General features: G+C 46.0%; 1 protein-coding gene across 4 annotated transcripts in view; it reads left to right on the forward strand.

The window, feature by feature from the left end:
• Nucleotides 1-2,047: 2,047 nt before the first annotated feature.
• Nucleotides 2,048-19,036, forward strand: part of Mfsd1 (major facilitator superfamily domain containing 1) — a 21,532-nt gene continuing 4,543 nt past the window's right edge. For 2 of the 4 annotated variants that reach the window (XM_005344085.1, XM_005344084.1), the window contains exons 1-12: nucleotides 2,048-2,279; nucleotides 3,968-4,020; nucleotides 4,903-5,015; nucleotides 6,563-6,605; nucleotides 8,459-8,526; nucleotides 10,093-10,201; nucleotides 12,423-12,525; nucleotides 14,062-14,160; nucleotides 14,903-15,014; nucleotides 16,197-16,253; nucleotides 16,583-16,739; nucleotides 18,008-18,105. In XM_005344085.1, coding sequence (XP_005344142.1) covers nucleotides 2,120-2,279; nucleotides 3,968-4,020; nucleotides 4,903-5,015; nucleotides 6,563-6,605; nucleotides 8,459-8,526; nucleotides 10,093-10,201; nucleotides 12,423-12,525; nucleotides 14,062-14,160; nucleotides 14,903-15,014; nucleotides 16,197-16,253; nucleotides 16,583-16,739; nucleotides 18,008-18,105 — 1,172 coding nt within the window. In that variant the 5' untranslated portion in view covers nucleotides 2,048-2,119. The remainder of the gene's footprint in view (nucleotides 2,280-3,967; nucleotides 4,021-4,902; nucleotides 5,016-6,562; nucleotides 6,606-8,458; nucleotides 8,527-10,092; nucleotides 10,202-12,422; nucleotides 12,526-14,061; nucleotides 14,161-14,902; nucleotides 15,015-16,196; nucleotides 16,254-16,582; nucleotides 16,740-18,007; nucleotides 18,106-19,036) is intronic. The other 2 variants (XM_026782936.1, XM_026782912.1) reach the window with 2 other exon arrangements.

The following is a 19,036-nucleotide window of genomic DNA, read 5'->3' on the forward strand; positions in this document are numbered from 1 at the left end:
GCCTGGTGTAAATTCAGGGCATGGTCTTCATATAAAGATTGCCCTTCTATAGTAGCATAATCTCCTTCTCTAAGAAAAGTTGATTTTGGGAGATTTCCCTACCTCTAGCTTTCCTAGTATAAAAAGGTGGGTTCAGAAACCGGCCTTTGCCACAGCCTTACAAAATCCATCTCTGGCTGTGGTCTCAGCTAGCTGATAAGCTTTTTGTGCCCCATGGAGATTTTTTATTTTATTTTTTATTTTATCCTTGAATCTGGAATTTCTGGAACAAAGTTTGCTTCTGGTTTATTAGACTTTGATGGCCTGTCCCCATCTTTGCACAACCCCCATGGACCCAACACTGACCCTTTGTATCTGCCCTTGCAACCTCTCCCCAACCTTGCAGAAAAAATGTGTCATGGAAGCTGTAGTGTGGCCCAGTGAGTCACACAGTATACCCTTTAGCCCATAATCTTTACTTGCAAGTGTTCTTTGCAATTGGTCTGGCTCGATGCCTCTGCGTTCTGCTACACCATCAATACTGGGCCCTCACTGGGACTTGTCCTGGACTTCCTGTTGGTCGGTCAGCACCCCGCCAGCTCTCCCTCATCCTCACCCCTAGGGTGAACTCTCCTGCACTGTCCCAATTAGCTCCTCCAGTGCAGCAGGCAGCAAGGGGCAGGGCCAGTTCCCCTGCTCTCCTGCTCTGGGGCAGGGGCACGCTCACTCACACCCACACCACCAGGGTCAACTCTACTGTGTTGCCCACTAGGTGCAGGACCTACTCTTCTGCGGTGCTGCTGGTGTCCGGCAGAGCCAGCCCTCCCATTCCCGTTATCCAGGGGCCAGCTCTTCTGCCTGCGAGAGGTCAGAACTGATGGGGGTATGGAGACCTTTTCTTAATTGAGGTTCCCTCCTCTCAGGTGACTTCAGCTTGTGAAGTTGACATAAAAGTAGCTAACACAAGACATTTAGTCATGTATCTTGTGGGTAGAGTCAGCAGATGTAAATTGATGGTCTAGCCCCTTCACTGGGGTACAGCTGTTTAGTGAAAGAGGAAGTCCAAGATGGAGTGACGTCAGAGGGCTAAGGGATAGAAAGCAGATTCTGTGTAACTATTCCAAATCATCTCTCCTCGGACACTCTGCCTCTACTTCCCCGGCCCCTCTCTTTGGATCTCTTTGGAGAGCCACCCTAGACATCTGGTAGACACTCAAAAGGCCCCCCTCTTCTTTCAGATCTCATATGCTATGCTATTGTTTAAACACGTCCCTACTTTACCTTGTAGGCAGTCCCTGAATCTTTCCTTTGTGCCAAGCCTATGGACTCTCCAGGGTCAGACTTGAAGTCTCTCAGTTCTGCCGCGTGTTTCATAGCTATTTTTAGCACCCAGTCTTACTACATTCCAAATTCTACTGGCAAAGCCTTGGGACACCTAGAAAAGTGGGGTAGAAGGCTGCTGCGCTGCCAAATCGAATTTCTCAAAACAAACCTAGTGGTCTCGATTCTCTGTCGGCCATCTTAGAAGGGTTCTTCATTCAGGTCGTTTCACATCGCTACCCTCGACTTCCTTCTCTTATTCCAGGATCAATATAACGTGTAATTATAAACGCATAAAACCCAGATGAGACATTTGTGAGGAATGCCCGTTCCCGCTGCAGTCATTCAGCCTCCAGATTTATTAGTTTCTGTCTGGCTCCCTAAGTAAATTCTCTCACCCGTACTCTCGAGGTGAGAGAACTCGTCCTTTTCCCCAACATCAGTGCTAGGCACATCAGAAGGTCCGGGAGCAGGAGGAATTGGCGAAATGAGGGAGAGAGGGGGCTCAGCTGCAGAAGGATTTTGAGGTCCCTACCTGCCCAAATCGAGCCGCCCATTGGGAGTTTTGCACCCGTACACCCTCCTGGTCTTAAACCAGACGCTAACGGGAAGCGGGAGGACCCGATCCACCTCACCTCATCCCACCCGCATCAGTGGACCAGAAAGCGCAGTAAACAAATGCCCCGCCACCACGTGAACAGGCGTTCACGTGAGCACGGCGGTGCGTGACTCGCGGGGGTCACGTGAGCGCACGCGGTCACGTGAGTGCCCTCTCTCCAGCCTTGCTTTTGCTTCCCGCTCCGTTCCGAGCTATAGTCCGATGGAGGAGGAGGATGAGGAGGCGCGGGCGCTGCTTGGGGACCGGCCCGAGGGGGACAGCGCGGTCCGGGGCGCCCCGCGCGCTCTGCCCGCGCTCTGCGACCCCAGCCACCTGGCGCACCGGCTCGTGGTGCTCCTGCTGATGTGCTTCCTCGGCTTCGGTGAGCCCGGGAGGGCTAGGGAGAGCGATCGAGGGATTCCGGGGTTCGAGTCCCCGATCCGCTCTGCTGCCCTGGTTTGGGACCCCCTCTATCCAGTTGTCGCGAGCGAGGCTGGGGACGGAGCTGGCGACTTTTGTTCCTGCTAAGTCCCAGAGTGCAGCAGTTCCTCCCTGGGGACGGGGGTGAGAAGGAATCTCAGTTGTTTGCCCGGGAGCACTGTGCTCTGGAGACTTCTGAGTGTTGTTCAAATCCCTCTCCCTCCCTTCCCTAGAGGACACCCCCCCCCCCCACCGCGGGCGCATTTCTTGGTTTTTCTTGAGCTCTCGGACCGGCTTTGGGTTCACTGTATCTTGCTGGCAGCCTAACACTAGGCGTCTTTTCTTACCTTTCCTGTGTGGAGCAGCCCTGTGGGACCCCACCTGTTTGGAGGCTTTTGGTTTCACTTAAGAAATCCGATCCTTGGAAAGCAGTTTCTTAAGATTCTTTTAAAAACATATTTCCCTCCTCTGTTACAGTTTAAATTTACGCTGCAAGTGGTCCGATTCGTAAATAGTGGATTGACTTGAAAGTGTCATTTCAGGGATCAGATTCAGAAATATAAGCTCCTGGTGTATAGCGGACACTTTTTGGCTTTGGTTTCTTTACAATCTGTACATGCTGTTGACTAGTTTTTGGAACGATGGAACCCATTCCTTTGCTTTAAAACGTGGTGGTACTGGGCCAGGCTTGGTGGTGTACTTCTTTAATCCGGGTCCTGGGAGGCAGAGACAGGTGACTCTATTAGTTACAGAGGATAGCCAGCACTAGAGTGAGATCGTGTCTCAACAAACAAACCTTAGTATTGAATCTCTTACTAAAAACTAAACTAGGAACTAGAAGTTCTAGGTTTAGAATCAACAACAAAGAAGCAAAGACAAAACACTTGAAGATTCTGTCCCTACTCAAGCTGACAGCTTATTTTTGGTAGGTAGATTGGGCGAAGGATTTGAGAAGCCGAGTCCTGCCTCTCTAGTTAGCTTGCCCACCTTAGTACCGGTAGCATTGGGTATCTGCAGTCAGTGTGGAAACAGGCAGTGTTATCTTGGGGCCCCTCAAGCCTGTCAGCCACTGTTGAGATACTTCTCCCGGTCATGGATAACATCTCTCTCCCCACTCGAGTTTCTAACTCCTCAGGAGACCATGTTATATTTTCGTTTGATCCTTTAGTCTCTCGGTGTTGTTGTTGTTTCTAGTCCCATATTCAGGTAGTCATTTGCTCCTGGGCATTTTGTTTACAGGATGAGAATTTATTTCAAAGACTGGTTTGGTTTGAATAGTGGAAGTTAATTCTGCTTTCAGGGAAAGTGACGGCAGCTAACTTGCAACTGTAAAGAATGTAGGATTTTTAGTGTTGACGGTTTTAAGAAAGGAAAATGAAGCTATTTCATGACAATATTAATACAGTAATAAGCATGGGAAGCATGAAGAAAAAAATACTAAAAACAGTGGCTGTTAGGTTTCTGTTATTTGCTGGGTATGCACATTGCTCAATTGTGGGAGTTCTTTTGGATGGCAGATGAGGAAGTGTCTAAAAACGTTTCCCTGGCGTGAGCAATAGCGTAAGCCTTCAACTCCCCAGCCTAGTTACTAATTAGGGCTCTGTGCAGACTTGATCATAGCGGCTGACATATGTGCTCTTTCTTCCCTAGGTAGCTACTTTTGCTATGACAGCCCCTCTGCCCTCCAGACTCAGGTTAAACGGGTGAGTTCATTTTCCACATTCTTGTGCTGCTCTTTGTTATGGAGCACTGACGTACAGATGCCAAGGTACCATGAGCTCTCCGGGTGCCCCATCTGAAAGGTCCGCCTACTTTCCATTCTAGTGTCATCAGCAAGCCCACAAGCTGCAGGCTTCTTGGGATCATATTTGCTTCCCCAAAGAACTCATGGATGACTCATGCATATATAGCACATAGTTTCATTCTTTAGGTGGATAATTGTGAACTTGTGTTGCTAAAAATGCCAGTTTTTAAGATTTTACATTCTCGCTGCCTACCCCTCTGGATAAGTAATCTGTGGATTGGCTTTGACCTTCTTAAATAAGCTCAGTTGTTATTTACTTTTATAAATGTGGGTACCATTTGCTGAGTATTGTCCCTATCAGCGTCCATAGTCTGGTTTTGAATTGTAAGATTATATTTGATATTTGTTGTTTCTTGGGCGCTTAGACCGTTGTTGGGAGTCTATTTTTTTTAAGCCACTGAGCAGAGGGAAAGTGCACTGGTTGTCCTTCTGTGTTCTAGTAGGTGTTAAAGAGGATAGCGTCCATAAGACTGGGCAAAGATGATTCTTTTCTATGTGGGAAGAATCCATAATGCAGGCAGAAATGAAGACATAGGATGTAGGAGATAGAAACAGTCTGAGTTGTGCCCCATACCAGTGACTTGTCCTGGAATCCATGAGGCCCGATCAGTAGTGTGTGGAGTTAAGCCGTGCCCACGTGTGACTGTTCTTCTGAATGCAAGGATTGGAGCTTCCCCGAGAGTCTCAAGGAACTTACCCTAGACAGCTGTCATCACTGTTTGTTTTGACTTGTTAATTGCTAAACCCATTTGGAAAAAAGTTTTCTTTTCTTCCCATATAGGACATGCAAGTGAATACCACGAAATTCATGCTGCTGTATGCCTGGTATTCTTGGCCCAATGTAGTCTTGTGTTTCTTGGGTGGCTTTTTGATAGACCGAATATTTGGAATACGGTAAGCTTGCAGAAAAGTTAATTTGTGGGCAAACTTAACTGGTGATTGGGAAAATGTAGGCAGGGGTTGACGTTTTTCTTCGAAGAACTCAATAGACTTGTGAAGTGACCGATAGTGGACACGAGGATTGGTGCTCTGTTTTTGTCTCTAGACTTCATCCTTGAGGCTTGGTTGATCAGTTAAGGTCAGGTCTAGTGAATGCTGCTGATGGAATAAGGTCATCCATTTCTGGAAGTTAGTTATGCTCTTAATTTGGGTCAGACGATCCAGGTGTGAGTCATCTCACTACCATTTGGTCAAGTCCCTACTGTCCAAAGCTTCGGCTTCCTCATTGCCCAGTAGGGTGACAGTTCCTGCCTGACTGGTGTCCACAGAGATTAAAGGAGAGCTGGAGGGGTAAGGTCTTTGCACATAGGTAGAGAGACATCCCTCAGCTCTGGTAAGACTTACAAATTTCCCACTCTGTTTCCGCCTTTCTGTGGCCATGCACGTTAGAGGCTGAAGAGGAATAGTCCAGTAAGCTTTGTCACTTTGTACCTTTCGCGCCGGCTGTGAAGACTTGGTGACCACAGCGGGGAGTTCCCTCGGAAGGCAGGAGCGAAGCTGCTGCTGTGGAATGAAATCGTGTCTGAGGGATGAGTGTTGAAAGCACTCTCGTGTGCTTGACTTGGGGTTTGCTTTTTAAGAATCTTAAATAGTTAAGTACGAAGGAAATCGTTTGCTTGGTCCCAAGGAATAGAATTAGCTGAGTTTTCAGGGAAGTTAATCCCACTTATTCGGAGGAGGAACTTGCTTTTTCATTGGGGTGATATAAATCATCTGGGGACATTGAATTTTCCAGTTGTAGAGAACATTCAGCTGATGGTGTGGTCTTTTTACAAGGATTTTGAGTGGGTTTCAGATTCAGAAGTACAGTTGACTCTGGTGACTTTTGAAGATGCTTCTAATTCTGCTATTTTAATTGAGCTGGTGAAATATTGTTACTTAGACTAAAGTTGCACTTGGAACTCCATTAACTTGCCTAAGATTTGTCTTCTGAAAGAAGTTTTTAATTATCAAGAATTATAGTCACTTAAATTATCTACTGTAGAACTTCCTAGACCCAATCCTAAACTCGTAAAATAGAGATTTATTTTATGCCACTAGTGTCCAGATCCCCAGGAGCTGCAGTTGCAGGCAGTTGTGAGCTGCCTGACCTTGGGTCCTCTGCCCTAGTGATGTCTTCACTTAGCTGCTAAGCCATCTCGCTAGCCTCCAACAGAAGTTTATTAAAGAATTTCCATTTCTAATGGCCTGATCCTGGGAGCGTTTTGACGATTGTTTAGGTTTTAAGGGGCAACAATGATGTGCATGAGCCCGGACCGCCACTGAACCTCTGCAATCCCATCAGAATGCTGGGCTTCTGTGTATGAGTGCCTGGTTTAGGAAAGCTGCAGGTGAGCATTCATGTAGAGTGGGCAAAGAAACCCGCACAGCTGGTTAGTCTTAGTCCAGGACTCTGGTCACTGACAATAAGGTGGAGAAATGACATTTTCTCTCTCACACAGATGGGGCACGGTTATTTTCAGCTGCCTTGTTTGCGTTGGGCAGGTAAGAAAGGCCAAAATATTTGTTCATTTCATGACAGTGACTTTGAAGTCTAATCTAATTCCCCAAGCAAAATATGTTTAATGAATGACCAGCTTGATTAATCAGGCCCACAAATGGCCACGTGGTATCATTTATTTTAAGCCTTTAATTACATCATCTTAGTCGCTCTCCTCATTGCTGTGAGTGGCAGAAGCCACTTAGGAGGGATAAAGGTTTATTCTGGCCCACAGTTTGGGGGGAAGGCATGTTGGTGGGAATATGAAGCAGTCAGTGTCTTATTGGGAACCGTAAAGGTCCAGCCTCTAAGGGTTCCTCTCAGGGTTCAGAAGAAAGATGCCACAATAAGCCAAAGGAACTAAAATCTGGAGGTTAAGATGTCTACTCACAACGTGCTCTTTCTATCCATGTCTCTTTATTGTTATTCTTTCTTGTTCTCCATTCTAATTCTCTCCTGTCTATAACAACGTGCTCTTTCTATCCAAGTCTCTTTATTGTTCTTTCTTTCTTGTTCTCCACTCTAATTCTTCTCAACTGTCTGTAACTTCTCTGTCTCAGCTTAGATTCCAATTCCAACTCGCTACTACATTTTCTTCTTCTTCTTTTTTATTTTTCTATCTCTGCTAATTTCTGGGATGCTTCTGCCCTCTTCTGCTCCAGCCTCTTTCTGTTCCCACTTGTGTTAACTCTCTTTGTTCTTACCCAGCTATAAAGACCCACAAAACCTTGCAGGCATAGGTAACCAGGCAACCAATATAAACAGACAAGGGGAGTTTATCACCCTTGGTCCATTAGCGTTTTTGTCAAATGTTAGAAAGCTTCATTGTTAGCAAACTCTTAAGCTTGTGCTTATCAGAGGCGCCAGTGGAGGTTTGTCTTCCTCTGCACTGTGTGTAGATGGTTAATGATTTATTTGAGAGTAAGACTCATAGTTAATCTCCTGAACTAAAGTCATCAGTAAACGGAGGTAAAGGTGAGGTGAGGAGTTAGGAATCTTTTAATGCAACATTAGGTTTAGGTCATCACTTTCCTTATCTATAAGTGAGGTGAAACCAAAACATGCTTATTTTTTCCTGTTTATGTGAGCAGCTATGAATTAACAGCTTTAGGCATGTAGTAATTCTATGTCCTTGGATATCTGGGAATCTCTTAAATGGAGTGCTTTTGCCTGGACCCTAAATGATGACCAAATGCCTGCCAATAAAAAACAGAAATGCAGGAAGGCAGATCTCTATGCTTACATAGGAGAGAGGAGCAAAGGCCTGGTAGTGGGAAGCGGGATTCTAGACTGTGTGACTGTCTCCAGACGTAGCTCAAATAGTACTGAACTGCAGGAGATAAACCCCAGATTTGTAACAGAAGGGGGATAGCTACAGCAAGAAATCTTACAGCAAGAAGCAGCCACTTTATTCACAAGGTAATGATTCCAATATGCCCTGTGTCTTGGTTTAAACCTCCAGCAAAGCTTTTGGCTCTGATGAGTCGCTTCCTGAAAAGCTGGCTGAGCAATTACTGTATAATGCTGTGGCTTGTAGCCGTGTGTGTCTCGGGAAGCAGAAAGTGAGGGTGCCCGCGCAACTTGCTTTCTCCCTTCATGCTGCTCATCTCAGAGAATGGCGTCACCCACGTTTGGGTGGATATTTGCCTGTGGGTTAACCTGATCCAGAAGATCTCTCAGGGTCATGCTGGAGGCTTGCCTCCTGGCCAGCATAAGTCCCATTAAATGCATGAGCATTGATATTTTAATTTCTCAGATTTTCTAGTCTGGCTAATAAGATTATTGTGAGAATAAGGGTTTGTTGTGTTACTCATCCCTTTCAAATGTCCTGAATTTATTTTTCTATTACTATTTACAGGTTATTTTTGCTCTGGGTGGAATAGTTAATGCGTTTTGGCTGATGGAGTTTGGGAGGTTTGTGTTTGGGTAAGTTATTCCATAATTTCATGTTATCTTAGCATGTTTATTGAGGATCTGTTTAATGCTAAGGACTAAAGCCAGGGCCTTCCATATCTCAACCTATGCACTGACCCACAATACTTGTCCTTTATTGAGGATTTTAAAGAAATACATCATTATTTTGAGGAATTATTTCACATCCTTGAAATGTAGCCTAAATATGTAGTGTTCTTCTTGGTTACTTGTTTTAACCGAGACGCAGTGTTTTGAGTGATCGTGGTTAGCTGTAGAGTTTGCAATTATAAGCTTCTTCAGAAACGATGTTTTTCCTGATTGCATTTAAGACAGATTTGTTTCCATTCATGAAAGTATGGACCATCAGTTTCTAGGTCAGTTACTCTGGGCGTCTTTTCCTGAGTGAGTGGTGCTTCCTGCTCACTGTTCAGGTGTCTTGAAGTAGCGGTACCTCTAGGCTGACTGCCTGCAGGTACACTTCAGTGTCTGCTGCACAAACCTGTTCTGAGTCCAGCCATGGGCTTCCTACCCTGAGGCATACAGTTGATAGAAGGAAGTCTTTTTTCAGAGGCACCAAGGGCACGTGGATAGATAGATGTGGTGTAACTCTGAAGGAAATAAAATGGATAGAAGACCTTGAAAGAGATTCTGGAATAAAAATGTGGCTAAAAATGGCCCCATGGGTGAAGTGAGAGTATGGGAACTTATTTGTAGACGAGGAGGAAGATACCTTTGGACTAGGACAGAGCCATGGCAGGACCTATTTTAGGATGTGGAGGTGACATCTTTGAAATGGGCCTCAAGGGGTAGTGATAAGCGTGTGGAGCTAAGTGGAAGAACATTTGAACCCCAGAAGTAGAAGAATGTTGATTCTGTAAGTGCTTTGCGTATTGGTCTGAAAAGTGAGATTTCGGTTTTACAAAATGTGAACGCAGGACACTCCCCCTCTCAGTGTTTTGTGTAGGACAGATGGTGCAGAGGTCAGGCTCCTTTCGTTGCATGTCATGATTGTGAACTCAGCTTGCCGCATCATTACAACGCGTCACTATAGAAGACAGTCATCATATTTGTTTACAGTTTATGGCAGGTGGAGTATGTGGGTAGGCTGGCTGTCCTGGTGTCTGGGATCTCTGCTGCAGAGATTCACGGAAGGCCAGAGGCTGGGCAGGTGGAGTATGTGAGTAGGCTGTCTGTCCTGGTGTTTGGGATCTCTGCTGCAGATTCATGGAATCACCTGCAGCTTGTTGTTTTGCATATTGGATACTTGGGTGCCATGAAGAGCCATTTGTTTTCAAGTGGTGCCTCTCGTGTGGGTTGCTTTCGTGTAGCATGGGAATGATTACCATTTGTGCAAAGTAATTTAGGACTCCAGCTGTGAGTGCTGGGCTGAAATGGCCGATGCCATCTTTGGGATGCTTATGACCACGCAGTATCCATTTACTGTGTCTTCTTGGCTGGAGCCCTCAAACCTACCACAATTCAAGAGGGAACAGAAGTCCTACTTCTTTTGGGGAGGAGAGTTGAAATTGCTAGCTGGGGTTTCTTTCAAAGCTGTGACTTTTCTTTCCCCACATTTAGAATTGGAGGAGAGTCCTTAGCAGTTGCCCAGAACACATATGCCGTGAGTTGGTTTAAAGGCAAAGAATTAAATCTGGTGTTTGGACTCCAACTCAGCATGGCCAGAATTGTAAGTATGGTGCCAGACCTCGTGAGGCCCAATAGGAAGAAAATTACCTCTTCAAAGTCTTAGAAGTATGCTGGGCACACTTGGGTGTGAAGAAGTAGGCATTGGTTTTATATATCGCTTTCCGAAACACCTGTTTGTGTGTGGTCCTATGTGTCTCTGCATGCAGAGGTCAGAGGAGGGCATTGGGTGTTACTCTCTGTCACACTCTGTCACACTCCCCCTGTTCACCTAGGCATTTTCTCATGCAGGCTGGAAGCCAGCAGGCTCCAGTCTCCTGTCTCCTCAGAGCTCTGTTATTAGGCATACAGGGGACACTGAGATGTTGCATGGGTGCTGTGATCTGGACTCTCGTCCCCGTGATTGCACAGCAAGTACCCTAACCAGGGAGCCACTTCTCTAGCCTTTGTTTTATACTTCTCTAGGACTTAAAGTGACATTGACTAGGTGGCTTAGTTAGGGCTTTATTGCTGTGAAGAGACACCATGACCGTGGTAACTATTTTACATACCAACCACAGTTTCTCCTCCTCTCCTCCCAATCCCTCCCTCTCTCCTCCATGTCCCTTCTATGCCTCCTCATCCACTCCTCCTCCCTCTCCATTCAGAAGGGGTTAGGCCTCCCATGGGAGTCAACAAAGCATGGCTCATCAGGTTGAGGCAGAACCATGCTCCTCCCCCTTGCATCAAGGCTGGGCAAGGCATCCCCCCATAGGGAATAGGTTCAAAGAGCCAGCTCATGCATCAGGGACAAGTCCTGGTCCCACTGCTAGGAGTCCCACAAGAGACCAAGCTACACGGCTGTCACCCAGATGCAGAGGGCCTAGACCAGTCCCATGTGGATTCCCTAACTGTTCAGACTCTGTGAGTGCCCACAAGTTTAGATCAACTGTCTTTGTGGGTTTCCCCTTCATGATTTTGACCTCCCCCCCCATTGTTCATATGATCCTTTCTCCCTCTCTTCAACTGGACTTCTGCAGCTCAGCCCAGTTTTTGGCTATGGATTTCTGCATCTGCTTCCATCAGATATTGGATGAAGGCTCTGTGATGACAGTTAGGGTAGTCACCAATCTGATTGCAGGGGAAGGCTAGTTCAGGTACCCTCTCCACTGTCTGCTAGGAGTCTTAGCTAGGGTCATCCTTGTGGGTTCTGGGAGTGTCCCTGGCACCAGGTCTCTCCCTAACCTCATAATGGCCCCCTCTATCAAGACATCTCTTTCATTGCTTTCCCACTCTGTCCTGCCCCTCCCTACTCAACCATCCTGATCCCACAAGTCCCCCCATCAGTTTTCCCAGGACATCGCTTCTGTTTCCTCTTCGCAGGGAGAGCCATCTGTCCCTCTTGGGGTCCCCCTTGTTACCTAGCTTTTCTGATGCTGAGGATTGTAGCCTGGTTATACTTGGCTTTACATCTAATATCCACTTAGACCATGGCAACTCTTATAAAGGAAAACATTTAATTGGGGCTGGCTTACAGTTTCAGAGGTTTAGTCCATTATTATCAGTGACTTGGCAGCATACAGGCAGACGTGATACTCGAAAAAGAGCTGAGAGTCCTACATCTTGATCTACAGGCAGCAAAAAGAGACTGTGTACCACACTAGGGGTAGCTGAGCATATGAGACCTCAAAGCCTGTCCCCACAGTGACACACTTCTTCCAATAAGGCCACACCTCCTAATCGTACCACTCCCTTTGGACCAAGTGTTCAAACACATGAGTCTATGAGGGTCATACCTATTCAAACCATTGCACTTTGTCTTCAGTAAAAGCATCCATAAATAGCATAAGACAGTAAAATGAACATTGATTAGTTCAGAGCCTTAATATAGCTTGCCTAATTTCTCACCAATTATAGCTTGTCTAATTTCTCATCAATTTTGGCACCCTGCCTCAGAAGTGCTCTACAGAGAAGTAGGCTCCAATGCCAGTGAAGAAATGGGCTTGAAAGCAAGGAGTGAGCAAGCAGGCAAAGAGCAAAAGCCTTCCTTTCCCCAGGTCCTTATGTAGACTTCCAGCAGAAGGTGTTGCCCAGATTAGAGTTGGGTCTTCTGCCTCAAAGGATCTGGATTAAAGGTGTGTCTTCCCACCTCAGTCTAATCCAGATTATCTTCCGTGTAATGTGGACTTCGGTTACACTTACTTTACTGAGATACTGTAAGTAAATAAGTAAACCCTCCCCCAAGAGATTATAATTGAGAATACTGTTGTTTCTTTCTTCCTCAGGGAAGCACAGTAAACATGAACCTCATGGGATGGCTGTATACTAAAATTGAGACTTCATTGGGCACCGCTGGCCACCTGACCCTGGGAGTGACACTCATGATTGGTGAGTGAATCCTTCTGTCCCTTGCCTTGTCCTCTGAAGGCCTGCCATAGGAGATACTGTGCCAAAGGAGAAGGAACTCTAGACTCAGTGCCAGCACTGTGGTTATGGGTTGTGATTTTCCTCCTTAGTTCACTAGTTCTTCTGGTTAGAAATAGACAGTCATACACCTTGTTTCTTCTTTAATTGGCACTTCTGAAGGAGGACCTGATTTTCCCATGTGTACCTCAGTGCTTTTTTTTGTATATTGTATGTTCAAAGAGACTGTGTATGTGAAGTGAGGTCAGCCAGGGAGTGTGTCCAGGTGAGCTCCCAGTCACAAGAGCAGGAGGAAGCTGGGAGCCTTTTGCTCAGGCTAGAGAGAAGTAGTGTGGTGTGGTGGAAAGTCCACTAAGTTAATTCCGGGAGCCTGGGATCGTTCTCTGCCGCCATTACTAGTGGTCTTTGCTGGTCTTTGCATACTGGGTGGGTTCCTCTTGTCCCTTGGTTCGCTGAGCCAGCCCCATGGTACCAGTTGCCATGTGACTGAGTGGAATATGAAGGTCTCTGTGTACCTGTCAGCCTGCTCTGCACAGATCTCAGATGTGTGATGAGCCCTGGGTGTCACCGGCTTCTTACAGTGGCTTGTGGAGCAGTGAGGTGCAGCTTGCTTTCTCATGTCTTCTTTTCCTTGTAATTGCTTGATGCACACAGCCGGTTAAAGAGGTAGTGGGGGCGAGGCTAACGGGAATCCTATCTCCAGGCCGCTTTCTCCCCACATCCTCCTTCTCAATTGCTTTGTCTTAGTTAAAGTTATTTTTGCTGTCCTTGCTCTTCAACATTCCATTTAGTTTTCTCCACATGGAGAATTTTAAAGAATTTCAGAGGTAGAAAAGAAATCGGCCATCATCAAATCTAAGCCTTTTATTTTATACCTGAGGAACTGAGCCTCAGAGAGGCCAAGTTTGTGTCCAAAGGCATCACCGTGTCGGTGGCAGCAGCAGAACCCACATTCTTTGAATTGGAACATACACAGTGTGCTGCTCAGCTGGAAGTTCCTCCCCATCTCTTTCTGTGATGTATGTATGCATTCATGTTGTTCTGTGCACATGTGCATACGGGTGAACATGTTACATGTGTGTGGAGGCCAGGGGTCAGTGGTAGATGTATTCCACCGTCACTCCCCACCTTAGGTTTTGAGACAAGGTCTCTCACTGAAGCCACTCAGTTAGACTGGCTGGCCAGTGAGCTCCGAGGATCTCCTGTCTTCACCTTCCTATAGCAGCCATCCGCTCTCCCCAGTCTCTGCAAGCCCAGGCTGTTTTGTTCCAGTATTTTCCTTCTAGTTTCCAACCTTCTGTTGAGCCATACTGTGATAAAGGTGACCCCTGCTTGCCGGCTGTCTGCCGCTCTGTCCCTCTTGTGTGTGTGTTTGGCATTGATCTGCTTTTCTTAGCTCTGACTCTATTTCCCTTTCCTCAGTGGCCACACTGCTGCTCTTTGTGTAGGTGCAGCTTTCCCAGCCTCTGGGCTTTTCTAAAATTTCTCTCCTTTATTTAGGGGGTGTAACGTGCATTCTTTCACTAATCTGCGCCCTGGTCCTTGCCTATTTGGATCGGAGAGCAGAGAAAATCCTTCATAAAGAGCAAGGAAAAACAGGTACGTCAGCCTGGAGGAAAAGTGGGGCGGAGGGCACGGAAGATAATCCAGATCATACCAAATCAAACCGAGTTAGAAAAAGCCCAGGCTTAATGGATACTAACACTCCCAGGTGACCTTCCAGGCCCTTAGAGAGGAGATGGGGAAGGAAGACCAGGAAACCACTTGTTTGTTCTCTAGGAGGGCAGTTTAAATACCCGGTGAGAGTGGTCTTGAGCATCTCTGGGGAGGGGGTCACCATTTGGCTGACTTTCTCAGAGGTGGAGTCTGGGCTGAGGCAACTCCCAGGAGAGGGGGTTTGGGATGGACCTCCACCTGAACATTCCAGACTCTCTGGCTATAGGATGCCGGGGGCTGGGGTGAAGCCTCTAACTAAACTAAGGCATCTCTAAAGCTGTTTTACGGTGGCACAACCACAGTGCAGTGCTGTGGCACCGAATGTTTATATCTTCAGACTCATTTCTGCTTATCTAAATTTTTGTATGTATTCCTCCGTTTAAACGTTTTGACAGACCGTACATTCTTGATTCTGTTTTCATGTTAGTAAAGTGATTTTAGTTCCCATAGATGGGAACAACTGTACCTTCTATTTTTTCCCTATTACCTGTAAGTTGTCTCAGAAATGCTATTTGTGGAATTTTCCAGAAAAAAAAAACAAAACGTTTAATTATGTGAGTAAAATTGGTGACCATAGATGAAAGGTCCTTAGGTTTATGAAACAGCGCGTCTTCCCTTTCTCAAGGTGAAGTCATTAAGCTGACAGACATAAAGGACTTCTCCTTGCCCCTGTGGCTGGTCTTCCTCATCTGTGTCTGCTACTACGCCGCGGTGTTCCCGTTCATCGGCCTGGGCAAGTGAGTATCCTCCAGCTGTCCGCCCACCTGTAAGTTACCGCGAGAGCTGAGTCACTGTAGTAATAGGAGCGGCAGGGCTGCGTCCCCGGCACCTGGCCGCCCCCACGGCTAGCTTTACCCGAAATAATTACACGGACACTGTATTCATTTAATCACTGCTTGGCCATTTCTATCTAGCCTCTTCTAGGCTAACTCTCACACCTGGACTAGCCCATCTCTAATAATCTGCTGTAGCCCACAAGGTGGATTACCAGGGAGATTCTAGCCTACGTCCATCCTGGGTTGGAGCTTCATTGCGTGCCTCAGAGAGCAGAGCTCTCGCCTCTGCCCGCAAGAGTGGAGCATCGTGTCCCTCTCTGAGGCATCTGCCCCCAGGAGCAGAGCTGTTGAGTCTCTGAGCTCACTTCCTCTTCCTCCCAGCGTTCTGTTCTGTTTACTCCTCCCACCTATGTTTTAACCTATCAGGGCAAGCAGCTTCTTTATTTAATTAACCAATGACCTTCCTCCATCAAGTCACGTCGATGAATGGGTGCTTTCTGTGTTTATTTTGCCACTCTGGACACAGTGTATTTTTAGACTACTTTATTTCATGTTCTGGGATACAGTGGGCATTGACAGCACCCAGCTTAGCTTTGTTTTAATACTTTCATTATTCTCTTGAAGAAATCCTTTAAAATTTTCTTTCGTTCTTGGATCAGGAGGCTGCTTACTATGAATGGAAGTTGTGCATTGGTGCCTGTCCACTTAGGGTTAATCCTGCCAGACTTAGGATCAGGATTCAAGGCAGGTGCTTGCTTGCTTCGTCTGCTTCTTACCTCATTCATTGGCTGTTGCAGTGTGAGGTGCAGATGTGTTTGCAGGAATTGTGTTTTATGTTTTTATAATCTTTACAACCATGTGGTCACAGTGGCAAGAATTCTATTGCACAGTAAAGGACTCTACTGTTCTGCTGTTGCTTTGGTGTTCTGACGACATGTGGGCAGGCATAGTTGAGTCAGTGAAGGAGTCCCATGAGTCCTTAAGCTGCAGTGGAGTGCTACGTGATCGATAAAAGATAACAGTGGGAGAATATTATCAGGAAAGGAAAGCCCATTGGACATTAGAGTTATTTTTTAACTTGTCTTTATTTCATGAAGTGAAAGTAGTTCTCCTAATGTGCACACTTTTCTTTTTTAATTTTAGAGTTTTTTTCATAGAGAAATTTGGATTTTCTCCCCAGTCAGCAAGTGCAATTAACAGGTATTTGGTGCAATTCTATAAGTTCTTGTTGCATGTGATATATGGGTATTCATAAGCAGAGGCCGTGCCTGAGAGGCCAGAAAAATTGTGTGACCCCAACCCCCCAAAACTGCAGACCCCAGTCCCAAAGACTTGGCTTTGCATTAAGGGGGCAAAAAAAAAAAAAAGACAAAAAAACAAACAAACCAAAGAATTTTTCTTGGTTTTTCTCTTTCTCTTTTCTGGCGGTTGTTTGAGAAGAGTGCTAAACTAACGAGCTGGACTTGCTTAGTCTGCTGTTTGTAGAGATGCTATGTGGCCTTCTGTTAATTCCTGTGCTCTCTGGGCAGTATCGTGTATGTCATATCAGCTCCCATGTCCCCAATATTCGGACTCCTGGTGGACAAAACTGGGAAGAACGTCATCTGGGTCCTGTGTGCAGTAGCTACCACTCTCGTGTCCCACATGATGCTGGCCTTCACCTTCTGGAACCCGTGGATTGCTATGGTGATTAGCGGGGATGATCAGGGCTTCGGAGAGCGCTCAGGGATGCTTGGTGTGCCTGGCAAACCCAGCTGGCAGTGCTGAGGGGGACGTGACTTGATGATAATTTTGACAAAGTGAATATCAATTACTAATGTATAAGGGTTGTTTTTCATTTGGCTTATTTAGTAGGGAGCCGTCAAAGCTGAAGTAGAATTGGAAGCAGAATAGTCTCATGATTGGAAAACTAATTACTTCCATTTATTTTTCTGAGCTGCATTAAAATAAGTCATTTCATTAAAAGTGACCGATCTTTTGGCCCAGTAGCCATTCTTCTGTCTCTGATTCTTGGTAGGAATAAAGGTGGCAGGAAGTCCATGAAGGTTTCACCGTCTTTTTGGTGTCTGTTTTCAGAGTGCAGGCTGAAGTGCTGTGTGTCTTACCTGTTCTCACTGGAGCACCCTGGGCATCAGTGGGCAATTCCACGGAAGTCTCCTACAGGGACATCCGGGTCCTAGGGATAGGAGTGCTGCCCTGGAGGATTTGCACAGGGAACGTCTTATGTTATGATGCTCAGGGACTCCTTTCTCATTTGTAACTGTGCCAGGAGTGCCCGGATGTGTCTGTTTGCCTTGCTAATGTTGGGTGTCAGCATTATTTTCTTATTTTCCAATTTGATAGGTACATGTAATACTTAATTTAAATTCAAATCATGCTTTTTCTTTTTCACTTTTTTTTTTCTAATTTGAGACATACTCTTGCTCTATACAGCTAAAGTTATCTCCAGATTCACTGTGTAGACTCGACTGGCCTTGCACTCAGAGGTGCACATCTGCAGGCCTGCTGCCAGCATAGTCAGCAAGTTCTTTTTTGTCTTTTATTGTGGAAAGGGCCTTGTCACATAGCCTCTAACAAGTGATGATGGCAGCTGGATCCCTGCTCTGCTTTTCAGTTCAGAATTGGTCCTGTACGGGCAGCAGTAGAATAACGTCACCCTGCTGCCTTGATTACTTCATCTGTTATTAAGAAAAATCAGGTAAAAATCGTGCCTGAAACTTGGATAAGAACTTCTTGGAAATTGTCTGTGCCCTTGACTACCCAGTGGCCGAGACAGCTTATACACACAATTGAAAATGGTTAAGACAGTGCTGAGCACTGAGAGAGGCCCAAGCGTTTCAAATTTTAGTCTAATTACAGCAAAACCTATTTACATTTCCATTTAGCTAGTCTGTGACTTTACTAATGTTTATCAAGGAAAATCACATACTATATCCTTCTGCCCTCTTGTCCAGTGTCTCCTGGGACTCTCTTACTCATTGCTTGCCTGTGCTTTGTGGCCAATGGTGGCATTTGTAGTTCCGGAACATCAGCTGGGAACTGCGTACGGGTTGTAAGTACTGCCTTTTCATCGCCTGTCACACACCCTGCCTTCCCCTGAGTCAGTTATGATGCTCTGTGTGTCCTAACTGTAGTGATACTCAGAGCTCTGAGACAGCGCTGACCCTGCAGGTGACTGGAAACGTCAGTTGGTCCGTTGTTGTGGTGTTTCTGGTCATTTTCCCTAATATTGATCTGAGGAAAACAATTCAATGGAGAAGGTTTAGTTTGGTTCCTGGTTTTAGAGGTTTCAATCCATAATTCTTGACTCCATTGATTGTAGGCTAGTGCTGAGGCAGATCCATCATGGCACACACACACACACACACACACACACCCTCCACCTGCTCTCAGGCCTCTCTTCCTGTATTACTAAGGGCTCTCTTAGAGTAACAGAATTCATGGAATGCACCTCTCTATGTAGAAAGGGACTTGTGGAGTGGCTTACAGGCAGCAGTCCAGCTAGTCCAACAATGGCTGTCAATGAATGCCACGTCCAAGAATCCAGTAGCTGTTCAGTCCATGAGGTTGGATGTCTCAGCTGGTCTTCAGTATACTCTGGATTCTGAAGATGTAGGCTTAAAGGCCAGTGAAGAAATGGTCTTGCTAGGGAGCCGAGATCAAGCAGGCAAAGAGCAAAAGCTTCCTTTTTCCATGTCCTTATATCAGCTTCCAGCAAAAGACGAGCTCAGATTAGAGGTGGGTCTTTCCACCTAAAGGTATCTTCCTAACTCAAAGATCCAGATTAGAGATGGATCTTACTTCAAATTAAGCAAAATTCCCTCATGGTGTGCCCTTCTGTTTCTGGGTTTTATAATTCCAGATTTGGTCAAGTTGACAGCCAAGAATAGCCATCACAGGCCCTTTTATTTTCATCAGGTCTCCAGCCTATGCGTGGTACTTAGCCACATCCAGGATTTCCTGCTGAAGTCCTTCCTCCAGAC

This window comes from Microtus ochrogaster, chromosome 1 (assembly GCF_000317375.1).
Source record: "Microtus ochrogaster isolate Prairie Vole_2 chromosome 1, MicOch1.0, whole genome shotgun sequence".
NCBI lineage: Eukaryota > Metazoa > Chordata > Mammalia > Rodentia > Cricetidae > Microtus > Microtus ochrogaster.